The sequence below is a fragment of the Prionailurus viverrinus genome, chromosome C2 (genome assembly GCF_022837055.1).
Source record: "Prionailurus viverrinus isolate Anna chromosome C2, UM_Priviv_1.0, whole genome shotgun sequence".
NCBI lineage: Eukaryota > Metazoa > Chordata > Mammalia > Carnivora > Felidae > Prionailurus > Prionailurus viverrinus.
The window spans coordinates 10,928,829-10,956,760 of NC_062569.1; the positions used below are offsets into that span (position 1 = coordinate 10,928,829).

The 27,932-nt window shown below is 44.8% G+C and overlaps 1 protein-coding gene across 1 annotated transcript in view; it reads right to left on the reverse strand.

Moving 5' to 3' along the window:
- GPD1L (glycerol-3-phosphate dehydrogenase 1 like) overlaps positions 1-27,932 on the reverse strand; it is a 58,062-nt gene that overhangs the window by 18,685 nt on the left and 11,445 nt on the right. The window contains exons 2-5 of the mRNA XM_047874965.1: positions 25,387-25,564; positions 17,457-17,597; positions 15,816-15,954; positions 2,234-2,346 (exon numbers count right to left, since the gene is read on the reverse strand). Coding sequence (XP_047730921.1) covers positions 2,234-2,346; positions 15,816-15,954; positions 17,457-17,597; positions 25,387-25,564 — 571 coding nt within the window. The remainder of the gene's footprint in view (positions 1-2,233; positions 2,347-15,815; positions 15,955-17,456; positions 17,598-25,386; positions 25,565-27,932) is intronic.

Sequence of the window (27,932 nt, forward strand, 5' to 3'; positions counted from 1 at the left end):
ACCGTTTGCTCTGAACCCCAACATTTCCACATCATCAATTACGTACTAAAAGAAACGTATGTCCATCTGTCCTTGCTTTGGCAGCCTCTGACAAGGGAGGGATTCATTCTATTCAACTGGACACAAACCAGAAAAGTCAGGCTGTACATCGTAACCAAAGAACACCAGACTAAGATTCTTGGAACCCGCTTCCACACTCCGACTGTGCCAATATTCGCTACGTTTGAGTGATTTACTCTCTCTGGATCGCCATCTCCTTATCCGTGTGACCAAATGGTTAGCCTCAATTACTGCCAAAGTGCCTGTTTCTCGGTTTTCAAAAATCCCAGCTCTGATGCAAGCCGACGGGAATGATGGTAACTGATCCTGTTTCAAAGGATAGCCAGAGGAAGCATGATGAATGGTCCTCAACCCCATCTGTCTCTGCCCCCCACGAACCACTCTCTGTCCTGGTAGCAGGCACAGATCTGCTATGGGCTTCCTGCCAAGAAAAATGAAAAGCCAGTCTAAGCCCAGACACAAGACCAGCATGAGGTCCCATTAGCAGAAGCTTTTCCAGAGCCCTCAATCTAGAATCTTTCTTCCCCCCCCTCCCCCCACCCCAAACACCCTTTGTCCCGGGCAGGATCTCACAGCTTCTCCATCCACCACCAGAAACATCCAGTCGCTTAAAAACAATTCTGGAGCAACACAGGCTGGGGCTGAGCAATTAGGCGTTCACGAGGCCCCTGTTGTCAACTGGTCATTAGTTTAATGAAGGACTATTAAAAACACATAAAAATCTCAACCAACAAAAATAAACCAAGCAGCCAAAGCCAGGGTCTTCACTGTGTAACAGGGCCCACCAGTCGCGGGAGGGACGCCCCACGCGGACATCCAGAAGTAGGGGCGTGTGCTGCCTGGGAGCCCCAGGCTTTAGCTGGCTTTCGTTCCTAAAATCCTCACGGTGTAAGGACCTGTGACCACACACACACACACACACACGATATTAATTCTAGAAAGTGGTGTTAAATTCTCATGAGACAAAAAGGAGGTACGTTCGATCTAGAGAGAGGGCGGGAAGGCAGTCTTTGGTTTCTCGTCTCTTCAGTGTTCTTTCAGTCTTTGCCATTTTTACCTGCCGAAGGGAGACGGATGAATGCCAGACTGCGTGACTTCCTTCCCGAGGTGCTCAAATTCCTGAAAAGCGGCTTTTGTTACAAAAGAAATGGCTCAAAAGGGACTGGGGGGGGCGGTATTCATTCACATTGAGGTCTTTTTTTTTTTTTTTTTTTTTGAGAAGGCAGTTCTAGCAGCTGATTCCAGGGGGAGAAGGATCAGAAAGACCAGCCAGCTCCTCACTCGCTGTTTCCCAGAGTCAGGCGAGAGAGGGACCCACGACCGAGACTTTTGTAGGCAGAGCGGAACAAGTCAGGAGCCCCTGTGGAAACCCTTCCCTTTACCCTCCCAGGCCACTGGCCAGTAGAAGCTGCTTATGTAATCGGACCATTTCCCTTTCCGGACAAAGATAAAACCATGCTTGTGGTGCCTGGGTGGCTCAGTCGGTTACGCATCTGACTCTGGCTCAGGGCATGATCTCACGGTTCGTGTGTTCGTGGGTTCGAGCCCCGTGTTGGGCTCTGTGCTGACAGCTCAGAGCCTGGAGCCTGCTTCGGATTCTGTGTCTCCCTCTCTCTCTCCTCCTTCCCCCGCTCATGCTCTGTGTCTCTTTCTCTCTTAAAAATAAATAAACATTTAAAAAAAAATCTTTTTAAACCATTCTTGGAAAAACCTTTGTCAGCAGCAGACTATTTTTCCATTAAAAAGAACAACCAACCAAACTATCAAAGCAACCGAGTAGCATAATTCAGAGGCAAGAAGTCCCTTTCTGGCTCAAGACAACACAGGAGAGAAATATATGAATTAATGGAATGCTTTGGTCTCTGGTAAAATTCTACGATCAAGAGACTTTCCACGCTTTTTAAATATTAATGCTGCCAGTTTCCCAAAGAATAAAACACCACACTTTCCCCAGATTTCCAAGTAAAAGCAAACCCCAGTGGGAGAGGAACTTCCCACCACCCAGGAAAGGCTGGGGCAAAGCCGGAAGTGAAACACAAGGCTCTCAATTCACTATTCTTCGCTGAAGCGCAGGCATGAACACAGAGCCCACTCTTCAGGCTCAGATTCAACACCACTAACAGTGGCCGGCCGCAATTAGCTCCTCGAGCAGAAATAACAAGGCTGACTTTACCTTCAGAGCACCACAAAGTTCGACGGTGTCTGCATCATCAACCACAGTAATTCGAAAATTCGGAGTCTGCAGAAGTTCTTTGAAGAGAAGGCCATTCTCCATTATCTTGCTGCCTATGGAAAGGTTACCCAAAAAAGGCAATTGAGAGGAATGCGGAATCTTAGCTTCCCCATCTAACCCGGTTTAAAATGTTTTTCTTACTACGATATGTATATGTATCACAGAAAATGTAGCAAATTCAGAGGAATAGAACTTGAAAATAAAAATGTTCCATAATTCTACCGCAGATGATCATTAACAATTTGGCACACATCTTTAAGTTCCTGAAATATGAGTAGACATAGTTCTTCTCCGAATTGGCAACATAATATATATGTGGTTTCATAATCTGCTCTCTCCATTTTATGGCATGAATAACTTTCACTGACATAGTTTCTACATCATCTTAAATAGCAGCTTTCTCTTTTCCTGGGGAAGTGTATTCTATTTTATCTAAGTATCTTTCAATGTTTAACACCTAGCGACTTTCTGCTACCACAAACACCTATGGACCAACGTCTACGTTTACATCTGTAACAGATTTGTGTTCAAACCACCCACCCTGTCCTTTCCACGGGGAAGAGTGCATTCCTTTCCACTAATGTTAGGCTTGACCACACGGAGTGCCTGGACTGAAAGCAAGTGGGACATATTTCCGCACCTCTTAACTTCGGGCTCGGTCATGTGATTTGCCGTGGTCAACAGGACACTAGCCGACGTGACGCAGGAGGTCTTGCAGTCGGCTTGTGCAGAAGTGGGGCTGGTTTCCTTGTACCGCTGCCTTTACTGTGAGAACGTTTCCCGGCTAGCCCCTTGGGCCGAGCAGGAAGATGACGGACACACGGAGCGGAGAAACACCCAGCTGAGAGCAGCCGACCCCAAGGGGACCCACGGGTGTCAGCTGTGCTCTAGGCCACCGAGATTCTGCGATCTTACTTAGCATCAGGATGGCGAGAGAGAACCCATACAGACGCCAACAACTGTGTTCATGGACTAAATAATGGAAGATGCAAATGCATTCAAAAGAGTACTTGCTTTCGCTACCGCCATGTCCGTGCCTGGAATGGGAGGGACACTTTCTCATGTTTTGTTTAGGAACTCAGGACTAAGACTCAAACAAAACTTTACACATAAAGCCTCGTGTGAAATCTGCTCTGATGGGTGAGGGTGCGGCGTGGGGCTCAGCTCTGGGAAGGCTCTGGAAATCAGATCATAAAACTTCCCAGCCAAGTCCTGGCTCTCAAGTCACACACAGACGGCGGAAAGCTCACTGAGCACTATCCGATTTGGGCTCCGCCCGCCTCTAGGTCCACAAGCTCGTTCCCACGCGGGTCTCTGCACATTACCATCACCTGGGGACCTTTAACTGCACCGAAGCCCAGGCCACATCCCAGGCCAATTAAATCAGTCTCCAGGGCAGCAGGCATCAGTAACTTGTGAAGGGCCCCAGGTGACTCCTGCAGACAAGTTTGCAAACTCCTGATTTAACCTCCTGCAGGCTCAACTCCCTCATGAGTGAACCGTAGGGCACTCTCAGGACTGCTGTGGGGTTAAATAAGAAGCGGGTGTGAAAACAGCCTATTAGAGCACACAGAGGTCCTATGTAATGACGATGGGGATAGCTGACACATGCTTATGGCTGATTCTCCCCGTTTACAGACAGGAGGCCCAGAGAGGTTTACCAACTTGCCCAGGATCACACAGCTCAGAGGAGACAGAGCCCAATTCTACCCCAGGTGCTCTGAGTCTCTATGCTATGCTTCCTGAGTGTGGCCGGGGGCGGGGAGGGTTGAGGGGAGGAAGACAGACCAGAAACAAACAAACAAACAAAAAAATCACAGAGCTGTATTTTTCCAATGCAGAAAAGAAGTGATTGTCAGCAATTACGAGTACATCCATAATTAATATGTGAAAAGAATCCAGGGGGGAGTGGAAGGTGAGGGGCGCCTACATGGGGTTCATGACCACGTTCTGCCTCCTTCTGTTTGTTTTGTTTAAATAAATTTCCCACAATGAAATGTTTAAAATGTCTACACCCAATACTCAGAAACACATTTTCTATTCCACAAGCATTGCTATTATCTATGATTTAGCTGAGTTCTCCAAATATTAGAACTGTGTCAGTTTGAGCAAACGGTCGTCTTCCTTTTTCAAACAGTCTAGCAGACCACGCGGGTGATTCTGTGCACTCCTGTTTCATCACCTGGGTTGGGTAAACTCGCCCCCCCCGCCTCCACATCATGACATCATCACAGTCTTTCTCCTGTGTCCCTCACCGTGGGCCACGGCTCAGAGCCTCCAGCATGAAGGACGATCGTTAAGCATCACAGACAAGCCCTTCGCTCAAGTCACTACAATCCAGCTGTCTGCGGCTGGAAGCGAGGTGCTGTTGTGAGCAATGTGACAGACAAGACAGGCAGGGAGGAAGGTGCTCTCCACGTGCCACTGATACAGGTGGGGTCTGTCGGTTCCTCTGTGGCTGCAAATTACGTACAGTGTCCCTTAGAGAAGTGGGCTTAGTTGACAGCAATCCCACCTTTTCTCAGATGTAACTTCAAGAAAATTATTATAAGTCCCAGACAGGAAAGCACTAACTGTGTTATTACCAGTCCTAAGTAGTGGTAAGGCAAGCAGGGACCCAGACCAGAACGGGTAATCCTAACAGCCGTGGAGAAGGGCTGCCCCAAACTCAGTATGAACCAAAAGACAGGGGTATCTCGCTTCTCTTTCGTGCCAAGTTTTAGAGATAATCAGCCTGTTTATAAAGTCTCCTTCAAAACCCTCTTGCGGTCTGTGATTCCACATTTGTTTGTGTATTTGGAAGCTCCAGAAGGAGCTTATGAATCCTTGACACTTAGCAGATGCTGGATACATAATAGGTTTCGAAAAATATTCGTGAGGTGACGGTATGTCTCTAGTTTTGTGAAGCCAGTCCCAAGAAAGAAGGGAACTCTCACCGCAAGGGGGCACCACAGTTCAGCGTGCTGGTTAGTATTTTTACAAGATCCTGAAAACAAAGCTGTTTTTTCCATCTTCCTCCACAGAAGATTCAAGGGGGCTAAAACTCCTGAATCTACCATAACTAAGAATGAGTTGGTTGCTAATATTATCAAGAAAGGAGATCTGGATTAACCACCGTGGCAACCATCCAATGCAGGAAGTTAATGTTGATACAATTATCTAACATGCAACTTCTCTATTCCAATCTCGCCAATTACTGCAAGGTTGGCAGCCATGACATTTTTCCCCTCCCCCAACCCAGGATCCCACTGCATTTGGTAGTCACATCTCTTGAGTCACCGTTAATCCAGGACCACTCCTTAGCCTTTCATTCTTTCATGACACTGGCATTTTTGAAGAATGCAAACGAACTGTTTTGTAACACATCCTTTACTTTGGGCTTGTCTGGTTATTTCCTCGTGGTTAATTCAGGTTATATAAGATAATTTAGGCATTATCACCTTTATGTTCTCTGCTCCTTTCAGTGTTTTACTTAACTTAATTCAAGTCACTCTTGCCAACCATTATCCAATCCAGAGAGAAGGCAGAGGGCACACTGGATAAATAGAAGCCAGAGGGAAAGAGACACAACCTTGTGTGCATTTGTCTGTTTTTACAAACCAAAAGAGCCTCATGTACCCAACTAGAAGCTTTGCTACAATGACTAGGGCTTAGAGGTATGTAAAAATTCTAGCTAAAATCTATAGGTAGACACAGGTTTCAATCAAGGACTGGAGAGGGCATCTCAGCCTTACAGAAGAATGACGGCGACTAGCCATTTGCAACCAACTTAATGTGGGGGACAAAGGCAAAAGAAAAAATGAACTTTCCTTACAACTTGCAGCCCATTGACAAGTCCTTGAGGGGCAGAGTGACCTTCCTCTAGGGACTCAGCTGCCTTGATGTTGATACTTCGCTAAGGGCAAAAGGCGATCTTAGCTTAACAGTATCCTGACTTCCAGGATCCTGTAAGTCTACTTTAACATATAAAAATTCCTTTGGGAGGCCCCTGGGTGGCTCAGTTGGTTGAGTGTCTGACTCTTGGTTTTGGCTCACGTCATGATCTCGCAGTTTGTGGGTTCCTGCCCCACATCGGGCTCCGTGTGGGCAGTGCAGAGCCTGCTTGGGATTCTCTGTCTCCCTCTCTCTGCTGCTCCCCTGCTCAAGCTCTCTCTCTCTCTCAAAATAAATAAACACAAAAAGAAAATTCCTTTGGAAACTTCCTTTATCTCTATCCCCCCAAGATATATGTTACTAATCATCCTTCAAGCATATGGCCCAGTGCTACACATCTAAAGGGTCTCATGACTAACATTTTATTAGACAGCAGTACTAAATGATCTTTTCCATTTTTAAAAATGTTTTAAATGTTTATTTACTTTAAGAAAACCACCTATTTGCACCAAAGATGTCTCAAGAATTCTTACTTGACTGTTTGCTCCTGAACCCCAACATTTCCACATCAAACTGATTGCCAAAACTGATTGCCGATTTATTATTGGCAAACAGGACTGAGTTGGAACAAACAACTGTTTTTAAATAAAAGGAATGACATAATTTCACAGGCTACACCAAAATCACAGATGGATAAAAGAATGAATACTGAAAGAATAAAACCTACATATTGACTAATTTTTTTTTTTTTTCCCCCCCTGGAAGGATACTTAGAAACTGCTAACAGGGATTCCCTTTGGGAAGAAGGAGGAAAATCACAATTTTTTTTTTTTGTTTAATAGATGCTATTGCTACCACGTTTTCAGTCTGGCAAATGCATGTGGAAATTTCATGTTTTTCCTTTTTTCATATGAACAATTCCTGTGACAAGACAGATTACCTTATTCCCTAATTTCTTACCGTTCAGTGTTGGCACAGAAAACAGGTTACATAAGTTTAATGCTTCTTGTGATAAATGTGAGGGGTTGGCCATTTGGTGATTAAGGCTGCAGGATGTTTGCGCGGCAGACCTATCCTTGGCTACCTCATACTGTGTCAGACTGTATTTGATTAAAAGCGATCAATCTCGCGATTTTATATAATTGGCTCCAATCTGTTAAACTATTTGCTAAATAAATTAGATCAACCAGTAAAGTTCACAGTATCTTCCAGTAGGGCAGTGTAAGGTGGACAGCAGATTCGAGACTATTCCCTCCTGCCCAGGTGATCTTGTGTAAGTAACTCACTCTTCATCTACCAAGCAGGGAATGGCCTGAAGGACTCCAGAAGCTCCTTCCTGTGCTGCTAGCCTGTAACTGCTGGAGTTCCTGTGGATCTGTCTGTGAAGAGAACTAGCCCCCTTCCGTGCAGAGGAGCTCCAGAGGTGGGCCCAGAGATTAGATGAACCCTTGTATCTTCCTTCACAGGAATGATCCTGAGTTACTGGCGAGTTAGGAACCCACTATAAAGGACACTGTTACATGTATCTAAAGAGAACGAGCTTGGAGTCAGACAGTCCCGATCCAAATCTTGGCTCAACCGATGACTGTATAATCTTGGGTAAGTCGCTATAACTCCTTAAGATTTGCTGAATGTTCTTATTGTTTTTAACTCTCTTAAAGTTTTAATTCCAGATAGTTAACACACCGTGTTATATTAGTTTCAGGTGTACGATATAGTGATTCAGCACTTCCATACATCACCCAGTGCTCATCACAAATGCACTCCTTAATCCCCATCACATATATAATCCATCCCCCCACCCCTCTGGTAACCATCATCAGTTCTCTATAATTAAGAGTCTGTTTCTTGATCTGTCTCTCTTTCTCATTTTTCTCTTTGCTTGTTTTCTCTTAAATTCCACATATGAGTGAAATCATATGGCATTTATCTTTCTCTGACATATTTTGCTTAGCATTATACTCTCTACATATTGTTGCAAATGGCAAGATTTCATTCTTTTTCGTGGCTGAGTAATACTGCATTCCATTATAGATATAGATATATAGATATCTCACATCTTTGCCCACTCATCAACCAGTGGACACTTGGGCTGCTTCCATATCTTGCCTACTGTAAATAATACTGCAATAAACATATGTTCTTGTATTTTTTGGGGTAAATACTTAGTAGTGAGATTGCTGGGTCATAGGGTAGTTCTATTTTTGACTTTTTGAGGAAACTTCATACTGTTTTCCACAGTGGCTGCACCAGTTTGCATTCCCACCAATGGTGCAAGAGGGTTCCCTTCTCCACATCCTCACCAACACCTGTTGTTTCTTGTGTTGTTGATTTTAGCCATTCTAAATGTGGCTGAGGTATGAGGTGTGGCTCACTATAGTTTTGATTTGCATTTCCCTGATGATTAGTCACGTTGAGTGTCTTTTCATGTCCGTTGGCCATCTGGATGTCTTCTTTGGAGAAATGTCTGTTCAGGTCTTCTGCCCATTTTTTAATTGGATTATTTGTGTTGGAGGGGCTGAGATGTAGAAGTTCTTTACATATTTTGGATACTAACCCTTTACCAGATATGTCATTTGCAAGTATCTTCTCCCATTCAGTCGGGTGCCTTTTAGTTTTGTTGATTACTTCCTTCATGGTGCAGAAGCTTTTAATTTCGACGTAGTCCCAGTAGTTTATTTTCCCTTTTGTTTCCCTTGCCTCAGACAACATATTTTTTTTTTTAAATGGTTTGATGCTATTATTTATTTTTTTTAAGCGTTTTTCAACGTTTATTTATTTTTTGGGACAGAGAGAGACAGAGCATGAACGGGGGAGGGGCAGAGAGAGAGGGAGACACAGAATCGGAAACAGGATCCAGGCTCCGAGCCATCAGCCCAGAGCCCGACGCGGGGCTCGAACTCACGGACCGCGAGATCGTGACCTGGCTGAAGTCGGACGCTTAACCGACTGCGCCACCCAGGCGCCCCTCAGACAACATATTTAGAAAGAAGTTGCTATGGCTGATGTCAAAGAAATTACTGCCTGTGCTCTCTTCTAGGAATTCTATGGTTTTAGGTCTCACATTTAGGGCTGTAATCCATTTTGAATTTATTTTTGCACCTGGTGTAAGAAAGTGGTCTAGTTTCATTCTTTTGCAGATAACTGTCCAGTTTTCCCAGCACCAGTTGTTAAAGAGACTGTCGTTTTCCCCTTGCATATTCTTTCCTCCTTTGTCAAAGATTGACCATACAATTGTGAACTTATCTCTGGGATTTCTATTCTGTTCCATTGATCCATGTGTCTATTTTTGTGCCAGTACCATAGAGTTTTGGTTACTACTGCTTTGTAATAAAACTTGAAGTCTGGAAATGTGATGGCTCCAACTTTGCTTTCCTCTTCCAAGGCTGCTTTGGTTATTCAGGGTCTTTTGTGGCACTATACAAATTTTAGGGTACTTTGTTTTAGTTCTGTGAAAAATGTTGTTGGTATTTTGACAGGGATTTCATTAAATGTGTAGATTGCTCTGGGTAGGATAGACATTTTAACAATACTGTTCTTCTAATTCATGAGCATGGAATGTCTTTCTGTTGGTGTCATCTTCAGTCTCTTTCATCAATGGTTTATAGTTTCCAGAGTACAGATCTTTTACCTCTTTGGTTAGGTTTACTCCTAGGTATCTTATTTTCGATGCAATGGGATTCAATGGGATTGCTCTCTTAATTTCTCTTTCTACTACTTTATTATTGGTGTACAGAAATGCAACAGATTTCTGTACATTGATTTTGTATGCTGTGACTTTAGTGAGTTCATGTAGCAGTTTTTCGGTGGAGGTTTTTGGTGGAGTATCATGTCATCTGCAAATAGTCCAACTTTTACTTCTTCCTTACAGATCTATCTGGATTCCTTTTCTTTTTGTTGTCCGACTGCCGTGGCCAGGACTCGCGGTACTATGCTGAATAAAAGTTGTGAGAGTAGACATCCTTATCCTTGTCTTCTTCCTGACCTTAGGGGAGAAGCTCTGTTTTTCCCTATTAAGGATGATGTTAGCTGCGAGTTTTTCACATATGGCCTTTATTATGTTGAGGTATGTTCCCTCTAAATTTACTTTCTTGAGGTTTCTATCATGAATGGATGTTGTACTTTGTCAAGTGCTTTTCTGTACCTGTTGAAATGACCATGTGGTCTTATCCTTTCTCTTACTTATGTGAAGTATCACATTGGCTGATTTGCAAATATTGACCCACCCTTGCAACCCAGGAATAAATCCCACATGATCGTGGTGAACAATGTGTTTAATGTATTGTTGAATTTAGTTTGCTAGTATTTTCTGAAGAATTTTTACATCTATGTTCATCAGGGATACTGGTCTGTAGTTCTCTCTTATTTCAATTTTTTAAAATCGTTATTTATTTTTGAAAGAGTGAGTGCAAGCAGGGGAGGAACAGAGAGAGAGACACACACACACACACACACACACACACACACACACACTCACACACACAATCAAAAGCAGGCTCCAGACTCCGAGTGGTCGGCACAGAGCCTGACATAAGGCTCGAACTCATGAACTACGAGATCATGACCTGAGCTGAAGTCAGATGCTTAACTGACTGAGCCACCCAGGGACCCCTGTAATTCTTTTTTAGTGGTGTCTTTATCTGGTTTTGGTATCATGGTACTGCTTGCCTCATCGAATAAATCTGGAAGTTTTCCTTCCATTTCTATTTTTTTTTTTTTGAATAGTTTAAGAAGAACAGATATCAACTCTTCTTTAAATATTTGGTAGAATGGGGCGCCTGGGTGGCTCAGTTGGTTAGGCGACCGACTTCGGCTCAGGTCATGATCTCGCAATTTGTGGGTTCGAGCCCCGTGTCGGGCTCTGTGCTGACGGCTCAGAGCCTAGAGCCTGCTGCAGGTTCTGTGTCTCCCCCTCTCTCTGCCCCTCCCTTGCTCATGCTCTGTCTCTCTCTCTCTCAATAATAAATAAATGTTAAAAAAAAAAAATTAAAAAAAAAAATAAATAAAATTAAAAAAATAAATATTTGGTAGAATTCGCCTGAAGCCAACTGGCTCTGGACTTTGTTGGGAGGTGGGTTTTGTTTTTAAATGTTTATTTACTAATTTAGAGAGAGAGAGAGAGAGAGAGAGGGCACGCACGGGGGTAGGGACAGAGAGAGAGGGAAGGAATCCCAAGTAGGGTCCATGCTGTCAGTGTGGAGCCCAATGCAGGGCTTTATCTTGTGATTGTGAGATCATGATCTGGGCAGAAATCAAGAGTCGGAGGCTTAATTGACTAAGCCACCCAAGGTGCCCCACGGGAGTTTTTTGATTACTGATTCAATTTCTTGTCTGGTTATTGGTCTGTTCAAGTTTTCTACTTATTTCTGTTTCAGTTTTGATAGTTTATAAGCATCTAGGAATTATCCCATTTCTTCCAGTTTGTCCAATTTGTCGGCATATAGTTGTTCATGCTATTCTCTTCTAATTGCTTATATTTCTGTGGTGTTGACTATTATTTCTCCCCTCTCATTTGTGATTTTGTTTGTGTTCTTTCTCTTTTTGTCTTGATAAATCTGGCTAGAGGTTTATAAATTTTATTGATTTTTTTCAAAGAACCAGCTCCGGGTTTCATTGATCTGTTCTACTGATTTTTTTTCAGTTTCTATAGAATTTATTTCTGCTCTAATCTTTATTATCTCCTTCCTTCTGCTGGTTTTAGGTTTTGTTTGTTGTTCTTCTAGCTCCTTTAGGTGTAAGTTTAGGTTGTTTGAGATTTTTCTTGCTTCCTGAGGTAGACCTATATTGCTATAAACTTCCTTCTTAGAACTGCTTTTGCTGCATTGCAGAGGTTTTGGACCTTTGTGTTTTCATTTTCATTTGTTTTCACATACTTTTTCATTTCCTGATTTCCTGGTTAACCCATTCCTTGTTTAGTAGTATGTTATTTAACCTCCATGTATCTGTGGTCTTTCCAGATTTTTTTCTTCTGGTTGACTTCTACTTTCATAGTGTTGTGGGCAGAAAAGGTACATGGTATGATATCAACCTTCTTGTATTTGCTGAGGCCCGTTTTGTGGGCTAATATGTGATCTATTCTGGAGAATGTCCTATGTGCACTTGAAAAGAATGTGTATTTTGCTCTTTTAGGATGGAATGTTCTGAATACATCTGTTAAATCAATCTGTTTCAGTGTGTCATTCAAAGCCTTGTTTCCTCGCTGATTTTCTGTTTAGATGATCTGTCCATTGATGTAAGTGAACTGATAGAGCCCCCTAGTATTACTGTATTATTATCAATTAGTTGTTTCATGTTTGTTATTAGCTGTTTTATATATGTGGATACTGCCATGTTGGGTACAAAAATATTTACAATTGTTATATCTTCTTGTTAGACTGTCCCCTTTATGACACATAGTGTCTTTCTTTGTGTCCTATTACAGTGTGTGTGGGGTTTTTTTTGTTGTTTTTTAATGTTTATTTAGTTTTGAGAGACAGAGAGAGACAAAGCATGAGCGGTGGAGGGGCAGAGAGAGAGGGAGACACAAAATTTGAAGCAGGCTCCAGGCTCTGAGCTGTCAGCAGAGAGCCTGACGCGGGGCTCAAACTCTGAATGGCGAGATCATGACCTGAGCCAAAGTCGGATGCTTAACCAACTGAGCCACCCAGGCGCCCCTACAGTGATTTTTTTTTAATGTTTATTTTTTGAGAGAGACAACGCAAGTGGGGGAGGGGCAGAGAGACAGGGGGACACAGGATCCAAAGCTGACTCTGCACTGACAGCAGTGAGTCTGATGCAGGGTTTGAACTCCCAAGTAGGGAGATCATGACCTGAGCTGAAGTCAGATGCTCAACTAACTGAGCCACCCAGGTACCCCTTACAGTGTTTGGTTTAAATGTTTTTTTAAATGTTTATTTATTTTTGAGAGAGAGAGAGAGAGAGAGCACATATGCACACATGCAAGGAGGGGCAGGGCAGAGAGAGAGAGGGAAACACAGAATCCAAAGCAGGCTCCAGGCTCTGAGCTGTCAGCACAGAACCCGACGCGGGGCTCGAACTCACAAACTGTGAGATTATGACCTGAGCCGAAGTCTGAAGTTCAACCAACTGAGGCACCCAGGTGCTCCTACGGGTGTTTGTTCTAAAGTCTATTTTGTCCAGTATAAGATTGCTATTTCAGCTTTCTTTTGACATCCATTTGCATGATAGATGGTTCTGCATCCCCGTGCTTTTGGTCTGCAGGTGTCTTTAGGTCTGCATATCGATGTAGGCAACATATATGGGTCTTGTTTTTTTATCCGTTCTGACACCCTATGTCTTTTGACTGGAGCATTTAGTCCATTTACATTCAAAGTAATTACTGATAGATATGTATTTATTGCCATTTTATTACTTGTTTTGTGGTTGTTCCTGAAGATTTTCTCTGATCCTTTCTTGTTTTTCTCCCTTTCATGTTTTACTAATTTTGTTTAGTAATATATTTGGATTTCTTTCTCTTTATTCTTTGCATATTTATTCGTGGTTTTGATATATGGTTACCATTAGGTTTGTATATAACATCTGCATACGGCAGTCTATATTAAGTTTAAGGTCATTTAAGTTTGAACCCATTCTTCTCTCCTCTCCTCCCTGTTTTAGGTATATGTTATTATATTTCATATCCTTTTTTTGTGAGTTCTTTGTCTGATTATCCCTATTTTCCACAATGTCTATGCACTTAAAAAGAAAAAGAAAAAGAAGTAACAATGTCCTAAGTTGCAGACATCTATAAAAATCTGGTTCCAAAGGCAAGGGAATTAAAAGCAAAAATGAACTATTGGGACCTCATGAAGAGAAAAAGCTTCTGCACTGCAAAGGAAACAAATCAACAAAACTAAAAGGCAACCGACGGAATGGGAAAAGATATTTGCAAACGACATATCAGACAAAGGGCTAGTATCCAAAATCTACAAAGAACTCACCAAACTCCACACCTAAAAAAAAATAATCCGGTGAAGAAATGGACAGAAGACATAAATAGACCCTTCTCTAAAGAAGACATCCAGATGGCCAACTGACACATGAAAAGATGCTCAACATCGCTCCTCATCAGGGAAATACAAATCAAAACCACACTCAGATATCACCTCAAGCCAGTCAGAGTGGCCAAAATGAACAAATCAGGAGACTATAGATGCTGGAGAGGATGTGGAGAAACGGGAACCCTCTTGCACTGTTGGTGGGAATGCAAATTGGTGCAGCCGCTCTGGAAAACAGTGTGGAGGTTCCTCCAAAAATTAAAAATAGATCTACCCTATGACCCAGCAATAGCACTGGTAGGAATCTACCCAAGGGATACAGGAGTGCTGATGCATAGGGGCACTTGTACCCCAGTGTTTACAGCAGCACTTTCAAAAATAGCCAAATGATGGAAAGAGCCTAAATGTCCAACAACTGATGAGTAGATAAAGAAATTGTGGTTTGTATACACAATGGAATACTATGTAGCGATGAGAAAGAATGACATCTGGCCTTTTGTAGCAACGTGGATGGAACTGGAGAGTGTTATGCTAAGTGAAATAAGTCATACAGAGAAAGACAGATACCATATGGTTTCACTCTTATGTGGATCCTGAGAAACTTAACAGAAGACCATGGGGGAGGGGAAGGAAAAGGAAAAAAAAAAAAAGTTAGAGAGGGAGAGAGCCAAACCATAAGAGACTCTTAAAAACTGAGAATAAACTGAGGGTTGATGGGGGGTGGGAGGTGGGGGGGGGGGGGTGATAGGCATTGAGGAGGGCACCTGTTGGGATGAGGACTGGGTGTCGTGTGGAAACCAATTTGACAATAAATTTCATATTTAAAAAAAAAAGAATCTGGGGCTATCTTTTCCCATGCCTGATCTCTCTCAGAGCTTCCTTTTACAAAGCTGCACGGAGAAATCATTCACATTGCTGGTATGTCTGACAAGGGTCGAGTTAAGTTCTGGAGCGGTAGATAAGCTTAAACTTGCGCAAGGCATCTGCAAATCCGGTGCTGTTACTTTTCTACGAGTCCTTTAATGTGGTACGTGGGCACCTGAGAATTCCAAAGCCCTTTTTAAAAGAAGTGAAAATCTTCACAACCCCAATGTTGTAGAAGAGTAGAAAGAGCTTTCTATTTTAGGAAACAGGACGGCCAAATTCGTGCCTGGGTTCTCTACCCCGTGTGACCACGGGGCAGGTAACTTATTCACTGAGCTTTGGACTATTCACCTGAAAACAGGGATTCTCCCCACCAATTTTTATCATTCCAATTTTTGGTATATGGGTTGTCGAACTGAGCACTGGAATCCAATGAGGATCCAGATACTGGCATTTGTGAATTTAAAAAATCTGGGTTTTCTAATGCCAGGACAGCCCCACCATGGATGTAATCACCTGTTTGTCTGTGTAAGCAACTTTGCATTTTTGGATCATGGCAGGTCAGAATGGTCTCCTGGCTTTCCTTCATTCTGGAGGCTGGTGAAACATTTTTGTACCCCAGAATGGCCTCCCTGTATAAAACCCCCACCCCACTGAATATTCACTCCAGGAATGTTATGGGGGCAAGGAAGAGTCCGCTATAAAAAATAACGGAAATCGAAAATGTATGTTTTAAAACACCGAATGTCTGGGCTCCCAGGCCCTCCCCGCCCTGCAGCCAACCTCACCGATGGTGGTCTCACAGAACTTCTCTGCAGCCACCTCGCTGGCAATGTTGGCTCCCATGAGCACGCTGACGTCAATGCCCATCTTCTCCCGGATGATGTCGGAGATGAGCTTCAGCCCCTCAGGACCTTCGTCTATGCCCTGTAAGGATGCCAACAAGTTAGGGGAAAACAAATGACCGAATGAAAGAGGCATGACACAGTCACTCTGTAAATAACAGATTCAGGCAACCAATGGCGTATGCGATGTGGAAAAAAAACAGCGCTTATAAGAGTAACATACACACCATGTATACAGTGTTAAAAGAGTAGCAATAAAACGCAAAGAAAATAAACACACGTAACCACCCAGAACATGACCTACACCACTGAAGCCTTGTGTGTCCCTTCCCAAGTTCATCCTCCTTCTCACTACTGGTCCTCACCCCTACTATCCTGAAGGCTGTGTACTCTGCTCCCTTCTGTTCTTGACCATTCTGCCACAAAAAGCTATCCCTAAATATGTGAGGCCATTATGCCTGCTTTTGAAAGGCTGTAAGTGCAATTGTACCTTTGGTCTGTGATGTGCTCTTTGGTGCTACATTATTAGTTTAGACATTCATCCATGTGGTTACATGAATGCTCTGGTTTGTTCCCATTTACCACCATGTAGTATTACCGCTATTCATTTATCCATTCTATTGATGACGGACGTGTGAGTTATTCCAGTTTGCTCTCATGAACATTCATCCACGAACCCCTCTAAAACACAGTCTCTCTAGAGGTTCCTAACCTTTTTACCATGTGGCCCCCGCATCGTTTTATGGACTCATTCTCAGAATCTGATATGCATAAAGCAAAATGCAGGAGATCACCCAGGAAGCCAATCACGTTGAAATTTAGTTATCAAAGTGCTAAAAAAAACAAAACCAAATTTGTGACAAAGTAATATACATGCTATTTTATTAACGCAATTAGAAAGATGATGCGGCAGGTTTAACAATTACCGTAATTTCAAGGTCGTGATCAGCATAAATGACACCTGGAGATGGCTGAAGCCATTGTACAGTGGTAGGAAAATACCCGTGACCTCTACTGAGAGCAGGGCCACAGGCACTGCTTAATGCCACTGTGACCGAAAACCTGGCTTTGTGGCTGGCATTCAAAACCAAAAGAAATGCCCATTTTAGTCACAGGTTAAAATGAATAAAAACGTAATTTTTCTCCCCACATGAATTCTGTCTGTGGACCTCTGGGGGTGGTTTGTGGACTTCTAGTTAAAAACTCCCTCTTTGGGGAATATATCCAGGAGTGGAAACAAACGAGGATTAATTTCCCAGCAACACAAACCACCAGTGATTTCTAGAACACAGCAGAGACCCATGTCCTGGACAGGAAGGTTCATCAGGAGGAGCCCACCCTCACATCACTGCCACCGCTAAACACCCCCGCCCCCCCCAATCCCCAACGCTGAGCTCAGCTAGCCTCCTGGGATGTGTTAATGATTCCCTTCCAGGCATCTTTAAAACAAAAGAAAACAAAAAACTGCCATAACCTCCCTTTCAGATCCTATTTCCAACAGATGGACGTGAGAGGATGTGAAATTCCCCTGTAACCGACAGACATCCGGCCCCGCTTCCCTGCCTGGGGTCAGAGGCACGTTACCTTGATGAGGGTGATTCCCAGGGCTTTCTTGGGCACTCTCCCGGTGATCTCATCACAGATTCTGTGAATGAACTGGTGGGGAATGACAAACACCAGCAGGTCTGCATCCTGCACGGCCTCGCTGAGGTTTGGGACAGCAATCTGCAGCGGTGAGGAGGAAACAGTTACTCGCACACCAAAATAGGCCTCGCCCAATGATTTCATCCACTGACCGTTTATCAGATGCCTACTGTGCGCAGAGTGCTGCGCAGACAGACGGGAAAGGCACGCGGGCCTGCGCTCTGCCTTCTCCTTCAGGACACCCATCTGAAGCTGGGGGGGGGGGTGCTCCCTCTGTTGCTTAGCAGGTGGGCAAGTGACTTACCTTCTCCATGCCTCAATTTCCTTACCTATAAAAGGGAGTCATAATAATGCTGTATGGGCTGCTTCCCCCAGTCCATTTTCTGCCTTTCTTTGCCCTGCTCTGTTCCCCAGGGGGCTGCTTTTTTTTTTTTTTTTTTTAATTTCAAAGAGAGAGGGCATGAACGGGGGAGGGGAATAGGGAGAGGGAGAGAGAGAGAGAGAGAGAGAGAGAGAGAGAGAGAGAGAGAATCCCAAGCAGGCTCCACACTCAGTGTGGAGCTCAACCCGGGGCTCAATCCCACAGCCCTCAGATCACGACCTGAGCCGAAATCGAGAATCAGATGCTCGACCGACTGAGCCACCCAGGCACCCCACCCCCACCCCAGGAGGCTGCTTTCTTTGGACTGTTTTCCCTGGAGGCCCTTGCTCTCTGCCTTCCACTTGGCCTCAGCCAAAGTGGGGCACCGTCAGGAGATCTAAGGTTGGGAGGAGAGACAGGTCAGGGTATTTATCAGCCTCCTGGGGCTACTCCTGCCCTGGCTTCATTCTAGTTAAACCTCCTGGCAGGCAGTCCCTCTTCCATGTCCCTAAGCTCTGGCCAGGCTGGTTTGGTGAGACCACTCTGCCCCCTCGCCCTTTCACAGGTGGTTATGACTGCCTGCTGTTGCTAAACTCTGAGCACTCCAGCAAGACCTTTTGGTTTCCTCGACCCTGACCATAGCTCTGTAAACAGTCCCGCACCAAAGTCTCCTAGGTGAGGCACTTTGAGAGTGCTGTGGTGAATAGTAAGTGGTTTCGATCGTGTTTGGCGCTTGGTACCCACTCCAACCCCGTCAGCTATTATGGCGATTGCTTCCCTTCAGATGACTATGAAGATGGATTTTAGAATTGGACACAGGCAGAGAAACACACATGCACGCGCCTGCACACGCACACACACACACTCGAGTGGAAGTAAAGGCGACCGGCGGGGACGTGGGGCCATGTGATCCCTAGCAGAAGACTGCTTACTGCTCCCCGATGTCTGATCTCCCCTTCTTCCTCAGCACAAGAAGCCTGAGTTTGGAGCCAGGCTCATAAATGCCCAGAAAGGTTACATTCCTCAGCTTCCCTTGCAGCTAGGTGCCCCGTGTGATTAGGTTCTGACCAACGGGGTGTCAGTGGAAGCGCTGTGACTTCTGGGAAATCCCTGTTGTCAGGGGGGAATGTGAAGAGATGGCTGGACAACGAGGAAGAAACCAAATGCTGCGATGGCAGAACAGGAGGATCACAAGAGTCCCTGACACCATTAACACGTCACTAATACGATAAACATCTCTTACACGAGACGGGAAAAAGCAAGTATTTACTTTCCTTAGGTCACTGCTATGATAGGTCTTCTGTCACATGCACCTGAACCGGACTGTAACTGATACTCCCATTAAGCATTGCTGGTTCCCCAAACGAAGCGACTGGAGGAAGATTCCTCTCTGAGGACGTGCTATGTATGGGCCACAGGAGCGTCATTCGGGATGGCTAAGCCTCCTGGGAAATCTAGTCTGGGCGTTGTGATGGAGACCGCCAGCTCCTCACCAAAATTCCTTCTTGCCTTCCTCCATAATCACAGAGCTGGAAGCTGGTCACTAGTCACCTCGCTAGAGACTACATTTCCCAGCAGCCCCTGCAGTTACACAGGCCAAAGACCAAGCTCCCTTGCATTTGGAGATTCTACCTCCTCCAAAAGAGCAATTTCTTGATCAATCCCATTAGCCTCCGAATGCCAATTCCCAGCTGCTTTGTCCTTGACTGACAAAGCAGTTTATGCTCTTACATTTATTTGCCTGTGGTCCCACCCAGTGCCCTCCCAGCCTTTGTAAAAACTCTGCTCCCTCACTCCGCCTAGGGTTGCCGGCCTTTCTTAGGAGGGGGTTTTCAATCTGTACGCCCTCATACAGCGCCTGGCAGCCTGAATTTTAGTTAAAATCTTTTTTCTTCTCTAGACCTATTGATCCTCCTCTTCCCCATCCATCCTCAACATACACACACACGCACACACACATGCACATGCATACATGTGCACACACCTCCGTGTGCGCCTTTTCAGGGCATTTTCCAACATGGTGAAATGGAAAAGACACCAGAACCAAAGATAAAATATGGAAAAGATGTACATTTGAGTCCCATATCTGCAAATGATCAGCTGTGTGACCTTGGACAAGTGACGTATCTTCACTGACCTTAATCACCCTATATACGAAGGGGTATAAAAATCACTTTTCCTACCCAGATGCTTCACAGAGACCTTTCAAATTAAGTAATATAAATGACAGCACTTCAAAATGATATGAAAGAGATTATTTATCAAAAAATCTACCTTCTTTAAAAAAAAAAAAGAAAAATCTACCTGCTCCCCACAAATTCTTACCTTATTTCTTTTTTAATTTTAGAGAGAGAGAGAGAGTAGGAGAGAAGGGCAGAGGGAGAAAGAGAGAGAGAGAGAGAGAGAATCTTTTTTTTTTTTAATGTTTATTTATCTTAGAGAGAGAGAGAGACAGTTGGAGCATGAGAAGGGTAGGGGCAGAGAGAGAGGGAGACACAGAATCCAAAGCAGGCTCCAGGCTCCCAGCTGTCAGCACAGCCCCACACAGGACTCGAACTCACAAGCTGTGAGATCATGACCTGAGCTGACGTTGGACATTCAACTGACTGAGCCACCCAGGTGCCCCAAGAAAGAGAGAATCTTTTTTTTTTTAATTAATTAATTTATTAATTAATTTTTTCAATATATGAAGTTTATTGTCAAATTGGTTTCCACACAACACCCAGTGCTCATCCCAACAGGTGCCCTCCTCAATACCCATCACCCACCCTCCCCTCCCTCCCACCCCCCATCAACCCTCAGTTTGTTCTCAGTTTTTAAGAGTCTCTTATGCTTTGGCTCTCTCCCACTCTAACCTCTTTTTTTTTTTCCTTCCCCTCCCCCATGGGTTTCTGTTAAGTTTCTCAGGATCCACATAAGAGTGAAACCATATGGTATCTGTCTTTCTCTGTATGGCTTATTATTTCACTTAGCATCACAGTCTCCAGTTCCAACCACGTTGCTACAAAGGGCCATATTTCATTCTTTCTCATTGCCACGTAGTACTCCATTGTGTATATAAACCACAATTTCTTTATCCATTCATCAGTTGATGGGCATTTAGGCTCAAGAAAGAGAGAATCTTAAGCAGGCTCCACACTCAGCGCAGAGCCCGATGCAGGGCTTGATCCCACAATCCTGGGATCGCGACCTGACCCAAAATCAAGAGTCAGATGCTCAACCGACTGAGCCACCCAGATGCTCCAAATTCTTACCTTTTAAGGACTCCACCCATCCCTGTGTCTCTTGTTAAAAGACATGCAAGGAAGCTGCCAGCTGGTCTGGATTTCTTTCTGTCTCTTACATTTCCTTCTCGAATAAATCAAACAACTTGTAGTTGGCTGGGAATGCGATGGGTCTCTAGAGCAATGGGACTGGGGGCTCACTTAGCACGTACAGACATTCCTTCACTCTCCTCGGTTGAGTGCTGAGGGTTTAGCCCACAGAAGCAATGTGTAATACGAGTTATATTTGTATGGTTCACATGGTCCATTCACAGAACACTATTCCTCGTGCACAGTATCAAAAGAGCTCTCCTCTTTGGGATGAGCACTGGGTGTTGTATGGAAACCAATGTGACAATAAATTTCATATATTGAAAAAAAAAAAAAAAAAGAGCTCTCCTCAACTAGCCCGGTAACTGGAATACCTTCTTGCAGAATAAAACCTTTGGCTAAGACTTTGCCTATCTTTTACTCTCAACAAAATCAAGACACTTTTAGAAATGTTGACCTAGTTCACAGGCTTTCTGTCAAAATCTTTCTGAGGGTGTCCACCATTAAAGATCCTGAAATACATTCAGAAAGACAACTCAGAACAAAAGGGCTTGCCTTACCTAGGTAAGGAAGAAAAATAATCAAATCAGAACCAAGGCATCATGGTTGGTCCACTTAATGTTCAGACTTTCAGGGATCCAGGGCTCTTGGTCCAAGCTTTTATACACACACACACACACACACACACACACACACACACATATATCTCGTATCTCATATATATATATATATATATATATATATATAAAATCATTTAAGACTGAGCTGGTAAAATGTATGTGGAGAAGCCTAAAGGTTCTCTTGTATCCCCCTGGATTAGTTATCACTGTAAGTATATGGACACCCTGGCCTAGCTTGATCTCCGGTCAGCTAACTGGACACCCACAGGGAACCCACCTACATTCTTGAGGGAGCGAGTATTTAGGTTAAACACAACAGCATGTGAGTAACACACATAGCGAACTCGTAGCTGGCACACAGCAGAGGTTCAAAAATATTATGGTTCCCTCCTGTTCTTCTAATCTGCATTTTGGCCAAGATGGTAAGTGAAATTTACGTCCTTGGCTCTACATTCAGAAAAATGATCCTCAGATACAGACAACCTTATCTGAAGAGTGTTACATAAATATGCCACTGCTGGTAAGTAAGGTTGCTTCTAGAGAAACACAGCTGTTAACTGCCTGGATTCCCCAATACTACACCAGTAAATATGAACTTATTATGTAGACTGGTGGTGCCCAAAGGGTGGTTCCTGAAGCAACAGATCACCACCACCTGGGAACTTCTCAAAACTGCAGATGTATGAGGGGCACCCGGGTGGCTCAGGAAGTTAAGCGTCTGACTTCAGCTCAGGTCATGATCTCACCGTCTGTGAGTTCGAGCCCCGCGTCGGGCTCTGTGCTGACAGCTCAGAGCCTGGAGGCTGCTTCGGATTCTGTGTCTCCCTCTCTCTCTGCCCCTCCCCCGCTTGCACTCACACACGCTCTCTCTCTCTCAAAATAAATAAACAAAAATTCTTTTAAAATGTGAATCCCCAAACATGCTGGGGGGAGTCCAGACTGGTACAACTACTTTGGAAACCAGTGGTGTGATGTGGTGAAATTATAGTTGTGTGTTCCCAGTGACCCTGCGACGCCACCCCTACGAACGCGGGCCATGACAGCAAAGCGCTGGAAACCACGCCAATGTCTATACCAGAGAATGGATACATTCACTTTCACGAACTTACAGGGCTTCAGATATCAACAGAGTCCTGGGAGCAGCTGGTACTTCCTTTCCTCCCTCTGTCCACACACAGGCACATGGGTGGGTGGTGGAGTCAGTCAGTGTGGGGGTCGGGCTCTGAGTGGCAATGGCTGTTGACTCCTCTAGGTTACTTCTTTCCCCTCCTCCTCCCTCCTGGCTCCCATGCTCCCAGGTAAGGGCTTCAGCTTCACAGACCTACTTGGCAGGTTCCCCTCCCCAGCACTCCTTGAGCACTGCACCAGGAACTGCAGAAAAACAGAAAACTAGAAAGTCAGGTTCATGCACTCAGGAGTGAACAGGTACATAAGGGCCTGACACAAAGCACAGTGGACGGAACGTACTAATAAAGCATGTAGTTTACAGAAGGGAAGGAACCATCGATCTGACAAGAATGAGAAATGAAACTTGGGAATTTCCTCCTCCAAGCATGGGTCAGAGATGACCTCAGAGGCCTTTCACGGCAGTGGGAACAGAGGCTCCCTTTGTTCTTCCCCTCGGATATTTGGACAACTTAACTTCTGAGCTCAGAACCGTAGGGATCCTTTCTCTCCCTGCCAACAACACCAATAACTGCCCGGCCCCAGCGTAGTGATACGGAGCAGAAAGTTCTCATTGTCCAAAAGACAATGGATCCAACAGGATGAGTCCACCAGGAATCAAACCCTAGCCTCTAGCCATGTGACCCTGGGCAGGTTCATTAACTTCACTGAGCCTCAGTCTCTTCCGCCATAAAATCAACATCATCGTTCTAATAGGAAAACTGATAGTATCAACCTAAGAGGGTTACTGAGAGCATTAAATGAGACAAGATATATAAACTACTTAGCATAGTGCTTAATAGCAGTGTACCCTGTAACCAAAAGCCAAACATCAAGGGTGCCTGGGTGGCTCCGTCGGTAAAGCATCTGAGTGTTGATTTCGGCTCAGGTCATGATCTCACGGTTCGTGAGATGGAGCCCCACTTCGGGCTCTGCGCTAATAGCCCAGAGCCTGGTTGGGACTCTCTCTCTCTCTCTCTCTCTCTCTCTCTCTCTCTCTCTCTGTCTCCCTCTCTGCCCATCTTTCTCTGCCCCTCCCCCACTCATGCTTGAGCTCCTGCACTCTCTCTCTCTCTCTCTCAAAATAAATAAACATTTGGGGGAAAAAAAACAACAAGCCAAACAACAGTCTTTAGTGAGCAAGGTCTTTGTATCTCCAAACTTCCTGGCATGTATCAGTTTACAAATCTGTCCCCCTGCTGGGCTCCTTGAGGAAAGCTGCGGTTGGTCGGTTGGTCGGTCATCTTCTCCCCCTTCCTGTCTCTGACAACTGTCACTGTGCTTTGCAAGAGCTATACATGCGCATAAATGTTGATAAGTATACGTAGGGATGAGTATTTCATTAACAAAGTAGAGTTTTTCCCGGTTACCCGGAGAATCAGGCAGATAGGAATCGGGCAGTCACAATGGTCTGCTTTTCAGACTACTGCAGAAAACCACTAAGGGGCGAATCTGGCAACAGAAGTTCACAGATTCCACGCATCTCAGGCTAGCAGCACAGTGCACGCTTTTTGTTCCTCTTGCTCATTTCTTCCTCCCCCCATTTCCTCCAAGTCCCTGGAATGAGGCCAGGCAATTAACCTGTATTTTTCCCTCTCAGCCTAATAAGCCTGAATTTTAAACTGTCAGTCTTACAATTTTCTATTTTCTCCAATCTCCGTCTGTAATTTAGGCCTTGACCCTAATTTTAATTACAGACCGTTGCATTAGCTGTCCTCACAAGTAGACTCAAGTCTATGTGCTTAGAAAGGGAATACCAGGACAGGGGCATCACAAGTGGCAGAAGGCAAAGGTTGTTAGCTCCATCTTTGATGGGACCGACACTTTGAATGCCAAGAGAGTAGCCTGCGATGGGCTGAACTGTGTCCCCTCCCCCCAAAAGTCGTATGTTGAATTACTAACCTTAGTAGCTCGGAATATGACTATATTTAAAGACAGAGTCATTGCAGAGGTGATTACATTAAGATGAGTTCACTAGAGTAGGCCCTAATACAACATGACTGGTGCCCTCGTAAGAGGGGGAGGTTAGGACACAGACACACAGAAGGAAGGCCATGTGAAGGTACAGGAAGAAGGCGGCCATCTCCAAGTCAAAGAGAGCCTCAAAAGAAACCAGCCTGGTGACACCCTCATCTTGGACTTGAACCCTCCGGAACTGTGAGGAAATAAATTTCTGTTGTTTAAGCCACCTTTCCTATTGTACTTTCTTATGGCAGCCTTAGCAAACGAATAGAAAGCCCATCTTCAGAGTCAGGCAAACCAAAACTGACCAAGCCAAGAAGCTGGTGGTAGAAAGGAACAAAGGAGGAAGGGAGGAAATAGTTTTCCCACTCCCCCAAGCCCCAAGTGCGAACTCAGCCAAGCGTAACTTTCAGAATTGACCCAAAGTACTATCTATCCCAAAGTCTTACCACATTTTCTGGCAGCTTGTGTCCTGGGAGATATTTCACATTTTCATGGTCATTATTTATAATGTCTGTCAGTTTTCTCCCATTAACGGTTTCTTCAAAGACCCACATCTTGACTGTGGAGGCAAACTTCTTAAGTTTCTTGACATTATTACCAATTATTTTTGCAACAGCTGAACCCCTACAAAAGAAACAGTGAAGAAGAAAGAAATTAAACTCACTTGGGCAGAAGAGAAAAAGCACTCAATTATAATTGAGAAGAATCCTGTTCTGACTCTGATTCAAGCACTGGGTTTATAACTTAACAGGTGATGTCCTATCAACCACAAGCCATTGGAAGCGTAGTTGTTTTCACCTGGAAGGAACACCCTCCCCACCCCCCGTGATCAGAAAAGCCCCCAGCATTTGGTACAAGGTGAAAAACAGCACCCCTTGAAACTAGTAAGCATCAACCTATCTTGGAAGACAGTATCACAGGCAGAAGAGAAACCCACCTAGAAGACGGCATAAAAATAAAACCTGGAGTGTACCCCAAGCCTCCGAGGCAACCAGGCTCTGTTTCACATCCATCATGAGATTAAAATGTAGCTACCGTAGAACAAATTGTGTTCTGGTGAAGTGCAAAGGCCCAAGTTACAGTCGTCATGGAAAGACAAGGACCTGAGTGACTTCCAGAAAAGGAGCAGGGCAAGGGCGCGAGGCTCAGATGCCTGGGTATTTGGTCCCCCCAGCAGACGTCCACCCAGCCGGCCTCTCGCCCAACAGACTCCCGGTTTATCCTGCATCTCTGTTCCCCAAGCACATTCTGGTAACTAATTGGCATCCCACAGGCTTTGCCACAGGGGAAGAGAAGGCACTCCAACTAGTTGACACGGGTCGTCTGGGGCTGGTGGCCACCGCAGCAGCTCTGTTCCCGGTCAGCCCAGGCATCTCTGCGCCCATCTCACGACGCCTCTGAGTGCACAGTGGGCCACGGGCGGCTGATTCGGCCGGGAAGACTGTGAATGGAGAAAGTCACTTTCCTGGTGCGGGAAGCAAGTCCTTCTACCTCGTTCCCGTCTCTGAGTGGGTGGTAAGCTTTTGAGAGCAGAGAACACATCACCTTTTCTCTACTGAATCACTGGCATCCAGCCCAATGTGTGATACACAGTAGGCGCCCAGTAAATACGTGATAACGGGGATGAATGGGTGCACGGGTGATCGGATGAAGTTATTGGTGAGACCAGGGAGGAGGCAGAACAAGATCCCTGGATGACCTCGCGTGTAATGTAACTGGAGTTTCCCTACTTATTTTTGTCATGTCATTTTCAGCACCCACGAACCCCAAAGGATGTACAGACATGGTCTGATGGGCTTAGTGCTTAACAGTTGCAACAGTCATTTGAATTTCCGGAACTAACTCATTTCGGCAGATGCTACAGGTTTGCCTTTGGCTGCAGATGCTTGGTTTCCCCAAGAGGAGTTTGTAAAGACAGGAGCAAATGGATTCCAGTAAGATCACACGGAGGGATCTAGAGGTTCTGGCTTGTTTTCCTGCCGGATTTACTACATTTGGATTCCTCGTGCCCAATGCCCCGTGTCGGTCTGCTCACTCGCCCAGAATCACACTTGCTCTCTGTGACCTTGTGGGAGTTACTCAATGCCCGGGAACGCCTCTGTGAGCCTGAGCTGTGACCGCCACGGGAGTTCCTGAGCAGCTGTTTCCCAGATTAGCATTAGGGTGACAGTGATCGTGGGGAGCATCTTGGCCTCTCTTCTACAAAGCGTCAGGAGAATCGGATTAATAGGTATTTAGCTAACAAACTGTCCTGCTGGCTTCGAGTAAGAATTTCACAGGTAAAGGTACAGAGCTTTGATTTCTTTTGTGAGGGAGGGCAGCACCAAAGTCCGGGGCCTGTGGTGCAGAGCAGCAGTTCTCCAGGCTGGCAGCCCCGTCAGTCCCTGTGGAGCTTTAAAAAGTACTGAGACCTGATCTGACTCCGGAAGTACAGGTTTCATTGGTCTGGGGTGTGGCCCGGGCCTCGGGATTTCTAAAGCTCCCAGGTAATCTAATTTACAGCCAAAGTTGAGAACAACTAGCTTGGTTTATCCATTTATCTTAGGAAAGAGAAGGTGATCGGGATCGTGGGAAGAAGCATGGAGTTTAATTCAAGGACAAATGTAGCAAGGAGAAGAACAGAAACATTCTGGTGTCTGTAAGGCCTCGTCTTGTTCTTTCTGATTAACTTACACAATAATCTGCTTTTGTTTTTAAGATCAGTACTTAAAACACGGTATTTTATTGTTTTAAGCTCTTTTATAATCTGGTAAAATCTCCACATTGAACCAAATATTTTGTTTGCTGTCCAGCTTTCTTTTCTTTTTAACATTTATTCATTTTTGAGAGACAGAGTGCAAGCAGGGGAGGGGCAGAGAGAGAGAGAGACAGACAGAATCCGAAGCAGGCTCCAGGCTGAGCTGTCAGCACAGAACCCGACATGGGCCTCAAACTCATGAACCATGAGATCATGACCTGCGCTCAAGTCAGAAGCTTAACTGACTGAGCCACC